The 17,649-nt window shown below is 42.1% G+C and overlaps 1 protein-coding gene and 1 long non-coding RNA gene across 5 annotated transcripts in view; one reads left to right on the top strand and one right to left on the bottom strand.

Annotated features, from left to right (window-relative positions):
• The window catches only part of CDH20 (cadherin 20), a 155,108-nt gene that overhangs the window by 125,932 nt on the left and 11,527 nt on the right, over positions 1-17,649 (top strand). For all 4 annotated transcript variants that reach the window (XM_083449407.1, XM_083449405.1, XM_083449406.1 and 1 more), the window contains exons 4-9: positions 706-825; positions 3,765-3,932; positions 5,731-5,918; positions 8,798-9,051; positions 13,446-13,582; positions 15,869-15,990. In XM_083449407.1, coding sequence (XP_083305533.1) covers positions 706-825; positions 3,765-3,932; positions 5,731-5,918; positions 8,798-9,051; positions 13,446-13,582; positions 15,869-15,990 — 989 coding nt within the window. The remainder of the gene's footprint in view (positions 1-705; positions 826-3,764; positions 3,933-5,730; positions 5,919-8,797; positions 9,052-13,445; positions 13,583-15,868; positions 15,991-17,649) is intronic.
• Positions 13,478-17,649, bottom strand: part of LOC310681684 — a 75,243-nt gene continuing 71,071 nt past the window's right edge. Inside the window, exon 4 of the long non-coding RNA XR_014513507.1 lies at positions 13,478-13,578. This is a non-coding gene — a long non-coding RNA (uncharacterized lncRNA). The remainder of the gene's footprint in view (positions 13,579-17,649) is intronic.

The raw sequence follows: 17,649 nt of genomic DNA, 5'->3' as shown, positions 1-17,649 counted from the left end.
TGTAGGCCAAAAACATCTGGAGGGCCAAGTTTGAGGAAGCCTGTACTAAGGCTATCAGGTTTCAAGAACAATGAGATAAAGAACTGCACCTCCAATTAAGATTTTCAACTCTCAGAATTCTGCACCCAAATATTAAGCTTTTTGGCAAATACAATCCGTTTTCACCTTTTGGGAATGACATTACTTAGATAAATGCAATTTAATTTCCCAGATATAATTTGGTTGCTACAATAGTCGTGATTCTTCATTCAGATTTCAGATTTCATTGATGTTTCTGGAATGCAGTTTGTTAAAGGGACTTTCTCATTTTTCCTATGATATTGTTCTTCTCTTCTGCATCATATAATCCTTTTTTTCAGTAGCAGAGTACCAAGTATGATTTAAAGTTTTATTTTAAAGCTGAAGGACTTATAGAATAGAAAGAAGGTGACAAGTTTAGCACCCTGTGGGTCTTAACAGTTCACCAACAAGTGCCGTTATCCTATAGATTATTTACTGATCCAATGATGTCTGGTGGGATTTGTGCCTGTAACCCCCATTAGTGCTAAGAGCTATGTGTGTAAATTCCTCAAGCATTAGAAAGGGAACAGGCTTCTAAATAAATACTCTGTAGAGCAGGACATTTATAATTCACTGAACATAGTTAGATCTGTGTCCTCTCTCCACAGCTACAAATCTAACAAGGTTCTACACTGTTTTTGTCAGGCACCTCCGTTATCCAAGTGACAGCAACAGATGCTGATGATCCTACCTATGGGAACAGTGCCAGGGTAGTCTACAGCATTCTCCAAGGACAGCCATATTTCTCTGTGGACTCCAGAACAGGTAATTTCATTCAAGAGAAAAATCAGCCAAGAATGTGACATTTTCCATTAACTTTCATTCAGTATTCACCTTAGGCTTCATCTTCAAAATGCAAGTCATCAAAGACTATGGCAACCCGTTGTTTCTCAATAAAGCACCAAGAAGTGTTAAAAACATGAATGAGAAATGATGTGTCGAGTCCAGCAGCAATTGTAGGATGGTGCAATGGAAAGGAAAAGAACTATTAACTTTAGTGGACATTGCATCGGATCCTAAGTGTGGGAAATGACATAAATAAAATGAAGGTTAAAAGAAGCACGCAAAATAGATAAGATTGGGTGAATGTTGGGGAAATCAGCAAAGTTAACAGTTGCATATGGGCTTCAGAGAACAATCTTGTGACCTGTATTAGCGGTCCCTCAGGGTCAATGCTATCAAAGTCTGTAGAAAAGTAAATTAGAAACAACAGGATAAAAGATTGACCTCATCAATCTCTAGGTGAAGATCGTCAGCCAAACCAAAACCTACAGTTTCAGCCCCATACTGTGGGTTAAACTGAGAACAGGGCCTGAAAAACCTAATGTGAACCTGATGTCAGCCAGATCCGAATGAAGCTGCATAGCAACTTTTCACTCTTATGACGGTGTGAGGATGCCCCATATAGCCACAATTCCGAGTATTGGGAGGGAGAAGCCAGATTCAAATCCAGGTCAGCTGCCCGGGTGATCTGTGATTATTCACTGCCCTTTAGGCTAAGCCACCTTGTGTGTTGATGTGAAGCTTAATAAACAAAACCCTGTAAATTCCTTGGATGAATGATTGTTCACAGACTTAATAAGTGTTAACAATCAAACAGCAAGTGATGGCCGTTTTCCGTCTTGCCAGCGAGCGGCAGTTGTGGCCCCACACGGCATCTCCTCTCTCGCCCGGATCCACAGCGCCATGTTAGAATGTTTCCCCATCCCCTCCGTCCACCATGGAGGCTCACGGGTTCCCGCCAAACCCATCCTTCAAATGAGTCAATCCACAGTGGCCTGGGAGGGGGGCGGGGCATGACCATCTACTTAGCCTGGCCAGATCACTAAGCAGAGTCTATTCATTTTATCACTCAGCACTTAGGCGTGCCAGAATGGGGGACTCTGGCTGGGCATGGAAATCCAATACAGTGGTACCTCAGGTTACAGATGCTTCAGGTTACAGACTCCACTAACCCAGAAATAGTACCTCGAGTTAAGAACTTTGCTTCAGGATAAGAACAGAAATCGTGCTCTGGTGGCGCAGCAACAGCAGGAGGCCCCATTAGCTAAAGAGGTACCTCAGGTTAAGAACAGTTTCAGGTTAAGAACGGACCTCCAGAATGAATTAAGTTCTTAACCCGAGGTACCACTGTACATGCATCTGCTTTGACTCAGTGAAGTGCACAGGTTAAGTTAAGCTGAAGCATCAAAGGACTGGAATTATAAAGACTGTAGATATGATAGTTACTGTAGACAAGATGAATTGCATTATATGTTTATAAAAATTTCGCAAAATGTAAGATTACAGTGCCTTGTATGATAATAGTTGTTTTGTCACTACCACAAGTGTTGTGTCCCCTGAAAGCCAAACACTGTGCTTTTGTTTTGTTGTTATAGTCTTTGTTTCTTAAATAAGGGAAACTGAAATCCAGAGAGAGAGAGAAGTCAGATGCTAAGTTGAGAATAAAAATAAAGAGATCGACTATTCCACCGGGGTCCTTTGAGGAAAAGACAAAAAGCAAGATAATAAAATATTACCCTAAAAGTCCAGAGAGGTTTAGCCCTAGGGGTCCATTCTTCTACAACCATGAGCAATAGTATTCAGCAAAGGTAGCAACTGAACTTGGACGTATTTTGGCAGGGTTTATCAGAGAAACCTTGCTGCCACCTCATGTTCTATTTCAGTAAAACTCTCAGGAAGGGAAACTAACTGCAACAACCACCCTGGATGTTAACTATGGGGTAGTGAATCCTGCCTCTGTTTCCGTGTGCAACTTTTGCAATGTAGCTCCGATTCACTGTTGTGCATTGCATGCATATCCCTAATTGCAATTAGCTTAATTGCACATCATGTTCCACATTCAAAAGCACAGGCATCTCTTGAAGAAGTATAATGAAGTTCTGAACCATTGTTTTGCATGCCATGCACAATTGGTTTAATTACATTAGAGCTTCAGTCACCGCTATAACCTGTTTGCAACAGCAACTATGCATTCTAATACCAAGAGCACAAAATCAGATATGTGCCTAATGATAGCATGACCACGGAAGAGTAATTATTTGAACCTCGCACCATTCAAAGGATTCTAACTTATTAATCAATTGCCTTTCAAATGAATAACTGATTAATTTTCATTACCAACAGGGTGCCTTAAAAAAAAAAATACTGAAGGAAATTTGAAATAACTAAAAAAAGAAGGAAAGGCAGAAGTAGCAGCTAGCATCTTCTTTTGTATTCTCTGTTGTAGAATTAAAATAGCCCTGAAAAAATAAACAGGCATTCCCTTATCTCTCAACCTAAAATGTGTCTTTTCACTTATTCAAATTACTCAAATTTAGAATATATAAGAAGACAAGATGTTCTTGTTTCCTACTGTAAATCTCTGTATGAAGCAAAAGGAAGAACTAGTCTCTAGCCCTTCTTTCACTAACTCCCGAGTGATCTGTTCATGGCAATTCCTTCCGTGAATGACAAATTGCTCCGCCGACATGGCTGCGGACCAGCGTTGCATCTGGTTCCTGGTATCTTGAGAGTATAGTCCATTCTGATTCTGCAAAGAGGCATGCCTTTCTGGGTGGTTCCCTATAAACTTTGTTTGTCGTCTTGAAAAGGAAGCATTTCCCAATCAATACTCGGGTTAGTAAATTTGTTACTTTGTGTGCATTATTCAATTAAATGCCTTTTTGTGTGTGTGTCTTTATTTTTCCCTGCTGTTTTCATAGGCTTAATTAGGACAGCGCTAATGAACATGGATAGAGAAGCAAAAGAATATTATGAAGTGATTATCCAGGCCAAAGATATGGGCGGACAGCTGGGAGGATTAGCTGGGACGACCACAGTCAATATCTCCCTGTCTGATGTCAATGACAACCCACCCAGATTTCCACAGAGTAAGTCTCAGCCACGATGTCTCAGCATTTGGGGGCGGGGGGCGGAGCTTCTCAATGGGCATTTCTTAATTCCAGGTTATTCTTCTCCTGGTGCACTGTTTTGTCCCTAGCCAGATTTCCACACAATAAGTGTCCATCACAATATGCAGATCTCTGGCACGTTGCCCAAATAAAAAGATGTGACAAAATATTTGCACAGTAAATATGTGCTTTACTAGTTATCAATAATAATAACAACAACAACAACAATGACGGTTTGCAGAATCAAGAAGACAGATTGCCACCCCAAGAAGCTTGCAGTCTAACATCTGACATGAAGAGAGAGAGGAAGAAAATGGAGGCAGGTGCAAACAGGGCAAGATTCTGCACTTAGTGGTACTTAGGATTAGATGCTGTAGGGGATAAGAACTAAAGGGCTCACATAGACCTCACAGAAAAGATGAGTTCTGAAGAAGGCTTTGGAAACAGTGCAGATCTGGAGAGGCAGTTCTGGGCAAAGGAAACAGCAAGGGAGACAGGTGAGTCATTTGAGGGAGCAGGAGATCTTCACACAGCAGAGGATGTAGGGGTAGAGGAGCACGCATATATACAGGCAGAGGAATATAGGGCTACTACACCAGGGCGATAAGGGAGTGAGAACCCTGCAAAGGGTATTGGAGATTAAGGATAAACATCTGGAGCTTTTCAGAGTGATCAGAGAGTTGAATGGTTTCTGAGTCCTGGACGGAGTTGAGGGGACCATGATGGAACAACAGGAGGAGGAACAAAAGGAAATGTTGGCATGAAGGCAACGGTGTAGGCAGCTTCCCATGTGTGACAAGGGGAAGGGGAAGGAAAGGGTTGATGGAGGTATAAGAAAGCAGAATGGAAGACGAACGGTGGGGAAGACGTGTTTCGCTGGTGATGGTGAACAAAATGAACACTCCTGTGATACCCTAGAAAGCTCTGTGATTTCCAATGGGAATCAGATCAATGCCTACTTTCTAAATTCCCTCGCATTTTAAAATTTAAAATACCACACTGCTCATCAATTAATTAAGCACTTGCATTTGAAGGGGGGGGTGTTGCCTTCCATTGCTCATGTCCCTACCAACTTTACTTTTCAGTCAAAGAATTACACACAGCCATTTCCTCCTGCTGCGCTAGTCTGAAGTGCAACTCTTGAGTTAATAAATACTGCTGCAAGAGGAAGGAATTAATCGAAGCTACTGTGTATTCAAAGGAGCAAAGGGGAACCTTTTACTCTGTAGATTTGTTGGTTATGCATAAGTTTTGCTCTCAGATCAGCTTTGCCACAGGAAGAACGGGTGGTTTGATACGAACAATTTAAATATGCCCCCGATATGTCAAGAAAGCTATTGAAACTCAGCAAGGGGGATTTAAATTTGTTTGGATTTTCCTCCCCTGGAGTTGACCATGTGCTTCCACAGCCCAGCATAAGGAACTTCAGTGTTTAAGGTTGCAATCCTAACTCTGCTTCCTTAGAAATAAGCCCCATTGAATTAAATAGGATTCACTACTGATTAGAAATAGTTAGGATGGTGCTGTCATAGACTTATTCACAGTGGCTACTTCATTTCATTTCTGTAAGTCTTGTAATGTATTTAGGGCATAAAGAATTCAGCCAGATAGGCAATTTTCAGGCCTTTTGATTTTAAATGATTTAATATGATTTGATTTCCACTGAAATCAGCATGGAGCTTGCAAAGGCTTAATTTTGACGGCATTGTTCTCTTTTTAAATATTATTGAACTTACTTATTTATTTTATTTCACAATTTACATTTTTTTTCCCCCAGAACATTATCAGATGAGTGTTCTGGAGTCTGCTCCAGTTAGCTCTACTGTGGGCCGTGTTCTTGCTAAAGATTTGGATGAAGGCATTAATGCTGAAATGAAATACAGCTTTGTGGATGGGGATGGATTGGATGTCTTTGATATTGCCACCGAACCTAATCGCCAAGTTGGTGTCATCACAGTGAGAAAGGTAACAAGTTCATTCCTCAGCAATGTGCAACCATTACTGTAAATGCAATTTCCATTGCAATAAAATATTGTTATTGTAATTACTTTTATTACTACTTTGCATACCACTTCTACAACTAATACAACTACGTCCATTGATAGTGCAATCCTATTCATGTCTACTGAAAAGTAACCCCTCTTGAGTTCAATGGGACTTACTGTTGAGTTTAGGATAGGGCTGCCATATATCTGGGAATTCGGCAGGAAATTGGCAAAATGTCAGGGGAAAATTTATAAAATTCAAATAAAGGCAAAAACTTAGATTTTTTGGGGGGAGACAAAGCTCAACAACTTTGTCTGGATTTTCACTTTGGGGAGTATAGGAGCCTAACGTAAATCAGTTTAAAATGGGTTTTTAAAAGAAGGGGGGAAGCAATCAGTTGTACAAATTAAAAGTATTCTCGCATCTTCTCCATTCTTGGAGAGGCTGGCTTAGGCAGAGTTAAAAGAACATCAAGTTAAAAGAAGCTGGGGGTTTTAGGGGGAAGTTTTAGGGGGAAAGGTTAAGCACTCTGTTGCAAATGGCCCCTTCCGGAGGATACGTTGCAAGTGAAACATGCAAGCAGGACTTCATTGCATGTGGCTGCAATGTAACAAACAGTTTTCATCCAAAGAAACTAGCATGTGAGCCATCCTTCTGACTGTCTCAGTTGTGCCCTTACTCAGTTTTGTCTGCTTATTTAAAATTTCAATTATTTCTAAAGTCTGAAAAAATATATATTGTTCACTCATTGGGGCTGTTCCAGGTGAAGTCCCATTGGCTTCAGTGGGCCACTACATTTTCACTTGGACATGTAAGATATTTGATGAATAATAGCAAAAATGTAATACACACACACATATACATCTATCTATCTGCAAACACATGTCTCATGTATTGTTCTTGAGGGATGTTCCTAGACTGGCATAGTTCCCTGCTGAGTGTTTGCTAGCAAACTGGGATTAGCTGCTGCTGACTGTGTTAATTAATGCATTCCTCCATTCAGCATATGCCTTACTCAAGAAGATACAAATCCCCAAAATTAAAGTAAATATAAACTATCAATTTGTGCTTTAAAAAAAAAAAAAAATCCCAGAGCAGAGAACAGATTTGAACTTCTTCCAAGATAGTGCTTGCCTCTAAAACCAAGACGACAGCTTTAGAAGCACACATTTTGTTTTGATCAAAATCTGTGCCAGTTACAAGGATTCCATTTTGCTAATATTCAGCATTAAACTACCCATTATGTAAAAGTAAAGAGCGTATAACCATTGTATTCTTGGAAATTAAATTATCAGCAGGAGGCCTCATAATGCTCTAAAAGACCCTCGCAACCATTTCTAGATCCACTTTTATGAAGGTTCTTTGGACATTCCTAGGCTTCGCTTTGCTCTTGCCGCTAAGATTCTTTTCAATTATCATTTTATTGTTATACATAAAAAGTGCACGCTAAGTATCACTGCAGTACAATTATCGGCATCAATTTCCTTCGCATGTAAAACTGTATCAAGAAAGGGCATGAAAAACCAGCATGGGGAAAAAAGAATGTCTTCTGCAAAAGGAAGACGTTACTACGGTTGCCTTTCAGTACCAGGTTCGCTTTGTGATAAAGCCCTCCCTCGAACGTTTAGGCAATAATAATAAAGGACTTAGAAGAACAGCCAAAACAGAATACATTTGAATGTCGCTAATTTCCGTGGAATAGCTAAGCCATGTGCTTAACTCTCCCACATTGAAATAAATAAAATTAATGGTGCTTCACCCTGGCTGAATTATAGCAATTAAAATATAATTAAATGCATTATGTACAACATTTTTGTTATATGCTCAAAGTGCTTAATACACATAGCTAGGTGTGGGGTATTAAACTGAATCCTGGTAAGACTCAGGTGCTGTGGACTGTGGGCTCCCATGTCTAGGATGTGGGCAGAAAGCCTGTCCTTCATGGAGTTGCACCCCCTTGAAGGAGTGAGTGCTCCTTGATCCGGTTTTGTCACCTGAAGCCCAGGTGGCTCCAGTGTCAGGGAGTATCTCCTCTCAGGTATGGCTGCTTCACCAGTGATGGGCATTCCTGAATAGGAAAAAACCTGACCACTGTAGCCCATGTTCTGGCAACTTCCAGGCTGGACTTTTGCAACAGACTCTACATGGGGCTGCTCTTGAAGACTGTCTGGAAGCTGCAGCAAGTGCAGAATAGCTGGTTGAACTTGTGCAACACCAGTGTTTTTTAAAAAATGCACTGGTTGCGAGTCAATTTCTGAGCCCAGTTCATGGTGCTTATGCTGACAAGTGGCTTGGGACCCAAATATCTGAAAGACTGACTCCTTCCGTATCAACCTGTCCATGAATTAAGTTCTACGGGGGGTACCCTATTGGTGATTCCACCATAAGGGAATTCAAGAAGTGGTGCCATGTGAATGGGCCTTCTCTGTAGCAGCTCTGCGGAAGGACCTAATTTGCAAAAAACAACAACACCTGAGTTCAAAAGAGCAAAGCCTTCTTCTTGCTGTTCCTATTTGGATTTGGGGGGGCGTGTGGTGGACACATACTGGCGCCCAATCCTGGCTACTGCTGGAACTGGACTGGGGCACAAGATGACATGCTAGACCTGGCTATCCTCTGTGACTGCTTGCACAACCCTCACCCGATTATGACAATAATATCTGGGATGCATTTTGTTAAAACGAAAGCAGCAAAGTTGTGGGGCTGTCATGTTCATCCAAGCCGGTTACATACAATGTAAGTGATACGAGTTTAAATGGAAAGTGTTTTAATTTAAAGGAATTGGGTGGTATGGCTCGTGACGTTCTGTACAGTCTCAGAGGAGGTCTTCTAATGCTTTATTTCTTCTTCGCCTTCAGCCCTTGAACTTTGAGAGTAAGAAGAGCTACACTTTAAAGGTGGAGGGTGCCAATCCCCACTTAGAAATGCGCTTCCTGAACCTAGGCCCCTTCCGTGACACGGCGACTGTACACATCACCATTGAGGATGTGGAAGAACCCCCACTCTTTGAGCCTAGCTTTTATTTTGTGGAAGTCCCTGAAGATGTGGACATTGGGACCACCATACAGATGATTTATGCCAAGGATCCAGATGTGACCAACAACTCTATCAGGTTCCTTTCTTTCCTTGTTTCTCTCCCTCCCCCCCCCCCCCCATCATCCTAAATATCCACTATGTTAACTCCTAGGATTGTTCTTGTTGCTTTAGGGGAGTAATGCAGATTCAGAAATTTATTATTCTTTATTTAATAGGATTTATATGCCACCCTTCGTCATAAGATCTCAGGGCAAGTTCACAGAATGAAATACAGGATAAGAACAAGTAAATAATTAAAACAAAACAATAACACACAGACCCTTCTCACAGACACATATAAAAGGCTGAAGAATATTAATCCTCCAGTTTCTAATAAATGCTTAACCTTAGATTCTAGCAAGGCTATACATTATTTTGTGGAGGCAAAATCACCATTTACTTGTCCTCTCTGAATCAGAGGCAAGATTTAAGAACTGGCTCTCTCCAGTGCATCCAGAGTTAATTAACCGTTATCAATTTAGGATGAATGGTATTGGGTCTCTGTCAGTGAGGAGGCTGCAGCTTATTTTGTGCAGGCAACAAAAGGATGGTTTATGTCATCCCTGCTCAAAATAATCCCATTCTACACTGCTACACTCTGATAATAATAATAATAATAATAATAATAATAATAAATAAATAAATAAATAAATAAAACTTTCATTTGTATCCCACCCTCCCCAGCCGAGACTGGACTCAGGGCAGCTAACATCAAATATATAACATTGGTATAAAATCAAACAATAATTAAATTACCTCCTAAAAACAAGTCAGGATCAAATTAACATCTAATTAGATGGCTTTCCGCAGGATTAGAGTTGGGAACAGTAAATGTTCATCAGTATGTATTTACATGACCAGCGTAACATGTGGCCCAGTCTAGGCCTCCCACAAATTTCAGGAAACTGAAGCTTCTTTGTCACAGAAGTTTTGCCTGAGGAAAGACATCTGGAACTGTCCAGAGCAACTGAGTAATGATTGCGTGATAATTTATCATGTGAAAAGAGGGGAAACGTGCTCTCCTTTCTTCAGGTCTCTCAATCTTACCCGTAATGTCTCATCTTCCTCTCGAAGCAGGAGACTTTGGCCAAGGGGATGTGTGCAAATATGCAGCCCTTGCTATAGTTTCTTTAAAGCTTCGTGGGCTATAGATAGAAAAGAAGATTCAGGAAAGGTGGGTCTTCATATAGATGTGGAAATAAAGGGAATCTCTTTCTTGAAAGTCTGGTGAGCACAGTGATCTATTGTTATGCACTCTCCAACTGCCCGGGGGAGTGGAGTGCCACATTCCAGGGGTTTCATTTCCTTTGAGTGACAGAGCACTGAGGGCTAGGACATTTTTGCTTCATTTATAAATATATAACCAGATAGCACAGGGAGGAAAAAAGGGGAACTCCTACAAGGTAGCAAATCTGCATCCGATGCCCAGACAGACTTTGCACACCAAAGCACTTCACATTCTGGCAACCCCCTGATGTCTCTGTTTCTGTGGCTTCAAAATAACAAACTCTTGTGTCTCTCACCACCACACATGCTCCTGGGGCTTTCTACATGCTAAATATTGTGCTCTACCCTGTAAAATCCTCAAAGTTTGAAGCATCCAACAGCCTTCACAGGATGTTTTATTAAATAGAGAAAGTATGAACAAGAGTTCTGAAGAACTTGAAAGCTTGCTCACAACTTTCTGATATTTTAGTAAAGGTAAAGGGACCCCTGACCATTAGGTCCAGTTGTGACCAACTCTGGGGTTGCGGCGCTCATCTCGCTTTATTGGCCAAGGGAGCCGGCGTACAGCTTCCGGGTCATGTGGCTAGCATGAATAAGCCGCTTCTGGCGAACCAGAGCAGCGCATGGAAACGCCGTTTACCTTCCCGCCGGAGCGGTACCTATTTATCTACTTGCACTTTGACGTGCTTTCAAACTGCTAGGTTGGCAGGAGCAGGGACCGAGCAACGGGCGCTCACCCCTTCACGGGGATTCAAACTGCTGACCTTCTGATCGGCAAGTCCTAGGCTCTGTGGCTTAACCCACAGCGCCACCTGCATCCCACTCTGATATTTTAGTCTGCCCTATTAGATTCTCCCCACCCACCCACCCACCCATAGACCAATGTGGCTACTTACAATTTTAGTTTTATAGATGGTTTAATGAACAGATCTTAGTCTTACACCATGATATGCCAGTAGCACACAGCTGAATTATAAGTGATATAATTTGGTTTTGCAGGCGTCCCTTAAGCACAATTCCACCAGAAAATGTTCAGTGGTTATTTCAATAAATAAGGGCAATGCTATGTCTGTCAACGGAATTTCAGAAAGGTGGGCCGTATTACCAGAATGCTCACCGAGCGCACCAGAAACTCTCAAATCCTCTTATCCCTGCCTTTCTTGACATCTGGATTGCCCACATTGGGAGATGCTGATTGCTGAAGGCATGGCCTGATTAATTCAGAATGACTAAGGGAGATTATGTAAACAGTTCAATGGACTTGAGTGCTGAGAACCAATTATTAATAACAGGCAAACATGTGCAAAGAATGCAGTACAAAAACTCCACCTGTGCTGCATGACACCAGTGATTAATGTTGCACCACTAATCACAAGGCCATATTCAATTCCAGATACAAGTTAGCCCTAAACTGTCAGAGGAGAATTTTTTTTAATGGGCATTTGCAAGACAGATCATTATTTCACAATCTAAAGCTTTTGTGTGGCTTTCCTTAATAAATCTAGCAGACTGGGGGATACATCTTTATTTTAAAAGTGAGAGAGAGCATTCACAATGATTATTTTTCCTTCCTCCTTCTTATTCTTCGACTAAACAAAGCTGCTTCTTTCTTTGAAAGCAGTTCAACAACGTTGTGTGCCTTGTGTTTCCCTTGCACAATTAGAACACGTTGGGTTGCGTCCCACACAGTTCTTCTGCTTGCACAACATACTTCCGCTTCCTTAATGGGACTTTACCCTCCCCTCCCCCAGCTCTCTGTAAACCCTCAAAATCTTCTCCAAAGAGTTGGGAGAATCTGTGGGGCAGATTTTGGGGTCATGCAAGGAACAGGAGCAAAGAGAAATCCCTTTGTGTGAGCAGATCCCCACTTGTGCAGCAGCACTGGTCACAAATTGCAGCTCACTGTTCGTATAGCACTCTCTACTTATTGTTGTTATTTAAATGTGTTGGTCACTTTATTTTGACCAAGGCAACCCAAAGCAACTTACAAACACACCCACGTAGATACATTGAAACCAAGCTGCGGGTAGTGGTTGCATTAAAATCTTCCCACCCACTGCTAAAACACCCACCGATAGTTCAGGGCCAAAGGCCTGGTTATAGAGGAAAGTTTTTGCCCGGCACCTATATATATATAATGTTGTCAACATACTTTGCATCTGCCCCCCCCCCTTACCTGATGCAACAGTGGGTCAATCCTTATAACAACACCAGAGGGTAGGCCAGTTTTATGATCCCCATATTGCTAGTTAGGGAGACTGACTCAGGCAGTCAAATGGATTTGCAAAAAAATCATCAATCAAGCTGTGATACACATTTTAACATAGATGAACCCCAGTAAAGTGGACCCCATCTCATTTAATACTTTTGAATGATCCGTTCTGCCTTTGTCTCTCTCTGCTCATTTCCCTCTTCTTGCTCTCCACATGGAGGGGAGACAGCACAGACACAGAAGATACCCCCGTAATTTTGGTTATATGGAATTTTTGCATATGTGTGACCCTTAGAGCTGAATCTTCACATATGATGCCACATGACTGTATTTCCTTTTGTCTGTCCTCAACCTGCTGTGCCAATTGGCTTATTTGAGTCCGGGGTAGGAAACAAAATGTACTATCTGCTCTCCAACCATTCATAATTTGGTAAACGTCACTCTTGTCCATCTTAGTTGTAATTTATTTTCCTAATCTAAAGAAAGGAAGTCTCATACTCTCTTGCCTTTTCTCACATGAAGTTGCAACATATCCTTATTCATTTTCACTTCTACAGCTTTTTCATTTCTTATATTCATTTTCAGATCAGGTGAAAATAACTATTATACAGTAGTGTAATAGAACAACAGAGCATTGTATTTATTATTCACTTTCAGGAGAGACCAAAAATATATATTCAAAATTAGTTATAATTGATTTCAACTATTCTTGCTATTCTAATTGTATATATATATTATATAAACAATTAGAATAGCAAGAATAGTTGAAATCAATTATAACTAATTTTGAATATATATATATATATATATATATATATATATATATATGGATAAAAGCAATCAAACAAATTATCACGTCATGCTTTAAATTTAGTGTCTGAACTAGAAGCAAACCAGAGAATTAAAAATTACCAATGAACCTGAACGGAGCCTTGATTAGGAATGGATTATTCGTTGCATATGATGCCTTCTAAATGTATACTTTTTTACAGGTATTCCATTGATCGAAGCAGTGATCCCGGACGCTTCTTTTATGTCGACATTGCAACAGGTGCTCTGATGACTGCAAGACCTCTGGATCGGGAAGACATTTCTTGGCACAATATCACCGTCCTGGCTGTGGAGCTGAGTAAGGAGAACAAAAACCATGCAAATATGTTTGTTTCAACATTTAGGGCTGCTGCACATTTATATCCATCTTATCCTCCTTTCAATTATGTTTTATTGTTTGTTAACATGGAAACACAAGAGTTCAATACAGTGGTACCTCTGGTTACGTACTTAATTCGTTCCGGAAGGTCCGTTCTTAACCTGAAACTGTTCTTTACCTGAAGCACCACTTTAGCTAATGGGGCCTCCTGCTGCTGCCGCACCGCTGGAGCACGATTTCTGTTCTCATCCTGAAGCAAAGTTCTTGACCCGAGGTAATATTTCTGGGTTAGCAGAGTCTGTAACCTGAAGCGTATGTAACCCGAGGTACCACTGTATAAGCACGTTCCTTACTCCAGTTATCTCCAAATGTATTTTACTGGGGTTCCAATTGAACCAGCATTTAAAACCAACTGTGGCAGACTCTTGGGGTGGTCCAATCCTATGGCAAGATCCACTGTGGATTTCTGGCTCAGATGGCTAATTCCTGGTTTGGACCTCAACCCCGGCTCAGCCTAAGTCAGCATAACTTGTTCAGCTCAGCCAAAGTTTGCTGAGCTGAGGCCAGTGTAAGTCCCCAAAAGGGGGCATATTCTGGGGTGGGACCAGAGAGAGGAGACATAGGCTGGATCATAATCCCATTCAACTCAGTCATGTGACTTGGCAACCTGGCATAGAACACTTATTTTGAAGGCTTGTTCTCCTTCTGCCCGGCTTAGGATGGGGTTTGGATGTGGTGCAACTTTACACTGGCTTGCTCTATGCCAGCCTCGTGTGCAATAGGACTGCTTCCTCGATAACTTCACTGCAGTTAAGAAACAACCAGAGTTCAGCCTATACAAGCCGTATGACATGCATATTTATATGCACTGCAGTGGAAGCCATGCTTTGCATCTGATTGAGGGAATGAAAGTAGCATTTAATTTTTACGCTCCTAGGGAGGTCTGCAAATGAAATGTTTACTCAAACCATTAGCATTCAAGGGAATTGTTGTTTAATTTCTCTTTCTTGCTTTTTTTTAAAAATAAAAAAAAATGCAGTTCAGATAAGAGCTAGCACACACACTCTCGCCCCCAAGAACTATTAGTAGCAAAAACAGATGCTCTGAATATTACAGGGCTTATCAGAGTAGAAAGCAGCATTATCAGGAAGGATTGAATGGCTCAGGGATTTGCTAATGAGCTCAGAGCCTTTCACTTCTAGGTCACTGGTTCAAAACCTCCTTGAGCCAGTAGCAAGCGACAGTTATCACCATCTGCTTGCTTGCTTTTTTTAGTGGCCTCTAGAAATAATTTTGTAATAAACCCATGTTTAGGGCAGGGAAAGCTGCTTACTAGGGTCTCAGATATGTACCGAAACGTAGGGGTCACTGTTGCTTGAGAACTACTGTGGCATTTCTGAGAAACCTTCTGCCCCCGTACATATTTAGAGTTTCAGTGTATGAAACACTGGCTGGAAATAGACATTACAGCAGACAAGGGTCATTTTTTTCAAAAAAAAGTTATCTGTGTCACATTCTCATCCGATGGGGGAGGAAATTAGTTTGGTTTGCATTTTAAAATGAACCTACGTAATTCACACTTTCAGAAACACTGATCGTGCTGTGGGAACACTTTTCTATCAATCTGAGTCAGAAATTGTGAAGACGTTTGACTCTTCAATTTTTCATACAAAAATGCAACAAGCACTTTGTGTAAGAGACTCAGGAGCATTCCTAGGGGCTGGGCAGGTTGGCCCTCACCAAAGGCGCAGGCTCGTGTGTGCGCACAAAAATCATGCCTCTCCACTCTGGCTTGGAGCCTGCCCAGCCATCCAAACGTTCTCCAGTTTGCTCCTCCGCTGTTTGGGGGAGGGCACCAATATTTCTCCTTGCCAAGGGTTTAAGGGGTGGGGGTTGCCGACACAGCTCCTTGCAAGGGGACACTGATACAGCTCCTTGCCAAGGGTGCAAAGGAGCCTAGGTACTCCTCTGAACACACTAGAAATTTTTTATAGAATCACAGAATTGCAGCGTTGGAAGGGTCCTTGAGGGTCATCTGGTCCATCCCTCTGCCCACAGCTGTCCCTGGTGGGCTCGAACCTTCTAGACACATCAAGTAATGAAACCAGAACCTCAAGAGCTCAACATGTGCTGTAACGCACTGCAGGTCTGCCTGCTCTTCTTGGGCAACCGCAACTCTCAAATGTAATGCATGGCACCAAGATTAATATACACCAGGACTAAGCCACTCTGATTTTTTTTTTGCTTCGTTCTACCTTCTTTCAGACAACCCCTCGCAGGTTGGCAGTGTTTCTGTCACGATAAGAGTGCTGGATGTGAATGACAACGCTCCAGAATTCTCCAGGTTCTACGAGGCTTTTGTATGTGAAAATGCTAAAGCCGGACAGGTGAGAGAAGCTAAGAAAAACTGCACCATCTTCTGTGTGAATACTCGACTGTATAGCCTGAGTTCACAAAATTAGAGGGATTTAAGGATACTACCTGTGGACCCAGGGCTTTTTTTACCAGGGGGAACTTGCCAGAACTCAGGTGGGTGCGACTGCCATTCTGACAGAAAGAGGGTGGCATTCATGGTGAGTTCCGGCACCTCTTTTTCTAGAAAATTAGCACTTTTCGGACCCATGAATTAATGTTTTGTGCAATGCCAGCATAGTAAGAGGTAAAGGGACCCTTGACAGTTAAGTCCAGTTGCAAACGACTCTGGGGTTGTGGCACTCATCTCGCTTTACAGGCCAACAGAGCCGGCATTTGTCCGCTCCGCAGACAGTTTTTCCAGGTCATGTGGCCAGCATGACTAAGCCGCTTCTGGCACAATGGAACACCAAAACCAGAGCAGTGCACAGAAGCGCCATTTACCTTCCCGCCGGAGCGGTACCTCTTAATCTACTTGCACCTTTGGCATGCTTTCGAACTGCTAGGTTGGCAGGAGCTGGGACCAAGCAGCAGGAGCTCACCCCATCACAGGGATTCGAACCACTGACCTTTTGATTGGCTAGTCCAAGGCTCAGTGGTTTAGCCCACAGCACCACCTGCGTCCCATGCCGGCATAGTAGTGACTCTTAATATTTCTGCTTCAGAGCTACCAGTGAGTTGAGGAATAATGGTGGGTGAACTAGCAGAATGCCAGAGAAGACCCTTTAACTCGGATCAGCTAAATCATTGCGTCCTTTTCGCTTCCAGGGTTATTATGCAGGCTTTGGGGTGCAGGTACGGCCAGGGTATGGAGTTTGTTTAACAGCTATCTGTGTTCCTGAGTCCAAAGAACTATTGAGAATTTGTTTTGACTCCATTTTAGCTCATTTCTCACTACCCAGTGCAGTTCTGCATATTTCATTCACAGCTACATCTGCAAGAAATCACATATATTAACCTTTCTCTGACATTCTCCGTGGTTAATGTTTACTGTGAAGGTGTCCCCACATGGTCCTGTTTTATATTTAGATACAAGTTGAAACAGCACTTTTTCTTTTCTCCTTTTCCAGTCCAAAATGCAATTAAATACAAATCTGACCATGCAAGCATCCTTCATATGAAAATACAGAATGAGTGATTTACCTCCCTCTTTCTCTTACAATTTTTGGCAGCATAAAAGTATTTGAGTTGCATCCAGTGGATGCACTAACCCAAGGCAGCTCACCCAACCAGTCTTTCTCTTCCCCTCATCCTCACCTCCTGCAGCCTGAAAATCCAACTCCAGAAAGCTGGAGAATAAACAGAGAGGTCTCATAGCAGCAGAGCTGGAGCAAGATCTCTCTGCTTAATTCCAGCCAGTTCCCCTCTCACACTGCAGCTGCATTACAGGGCAGGCCCTACCACTCAACCCCCCTTGGACCCTCAGAAGAAGGTTTGTAGTGAGGCACAGGGCAGGAGGAGGGGAGAGAAAGTTCAGTTGCATGAGGTGCCTTCATGCTCATACAACCGTTGGGTACAACCCTTTGGATTTGCAAGGCTCTTCTTGAAGCAGAAGTTGTGTCTAGGAGGTATAATGTCTCCTAGAGTTGCATGCAAAGTTTCTTTAGTCCTATGATCCTGGTGGGCGTCTTCAG

The sequence above is a fragment of the Podarcis tiliguerta genome (assembly GCF_965153285.1).
Source record: "Podarcis tiliguerta genome assembly, chromosome: 7".
In the NCBI taxonomy this organism is placed as follows: domain Eukaryota; kingdom Metazoa; phylum Chordata; class Lepidosauria; order Squamata; family Lacertidae; genus Podarcis; species Podarcis tiliguerta.
Note: the sequence above shows the minus strand (reverse complement) of the source record. Positions and strands in the feature narration are given on the sequence as shown.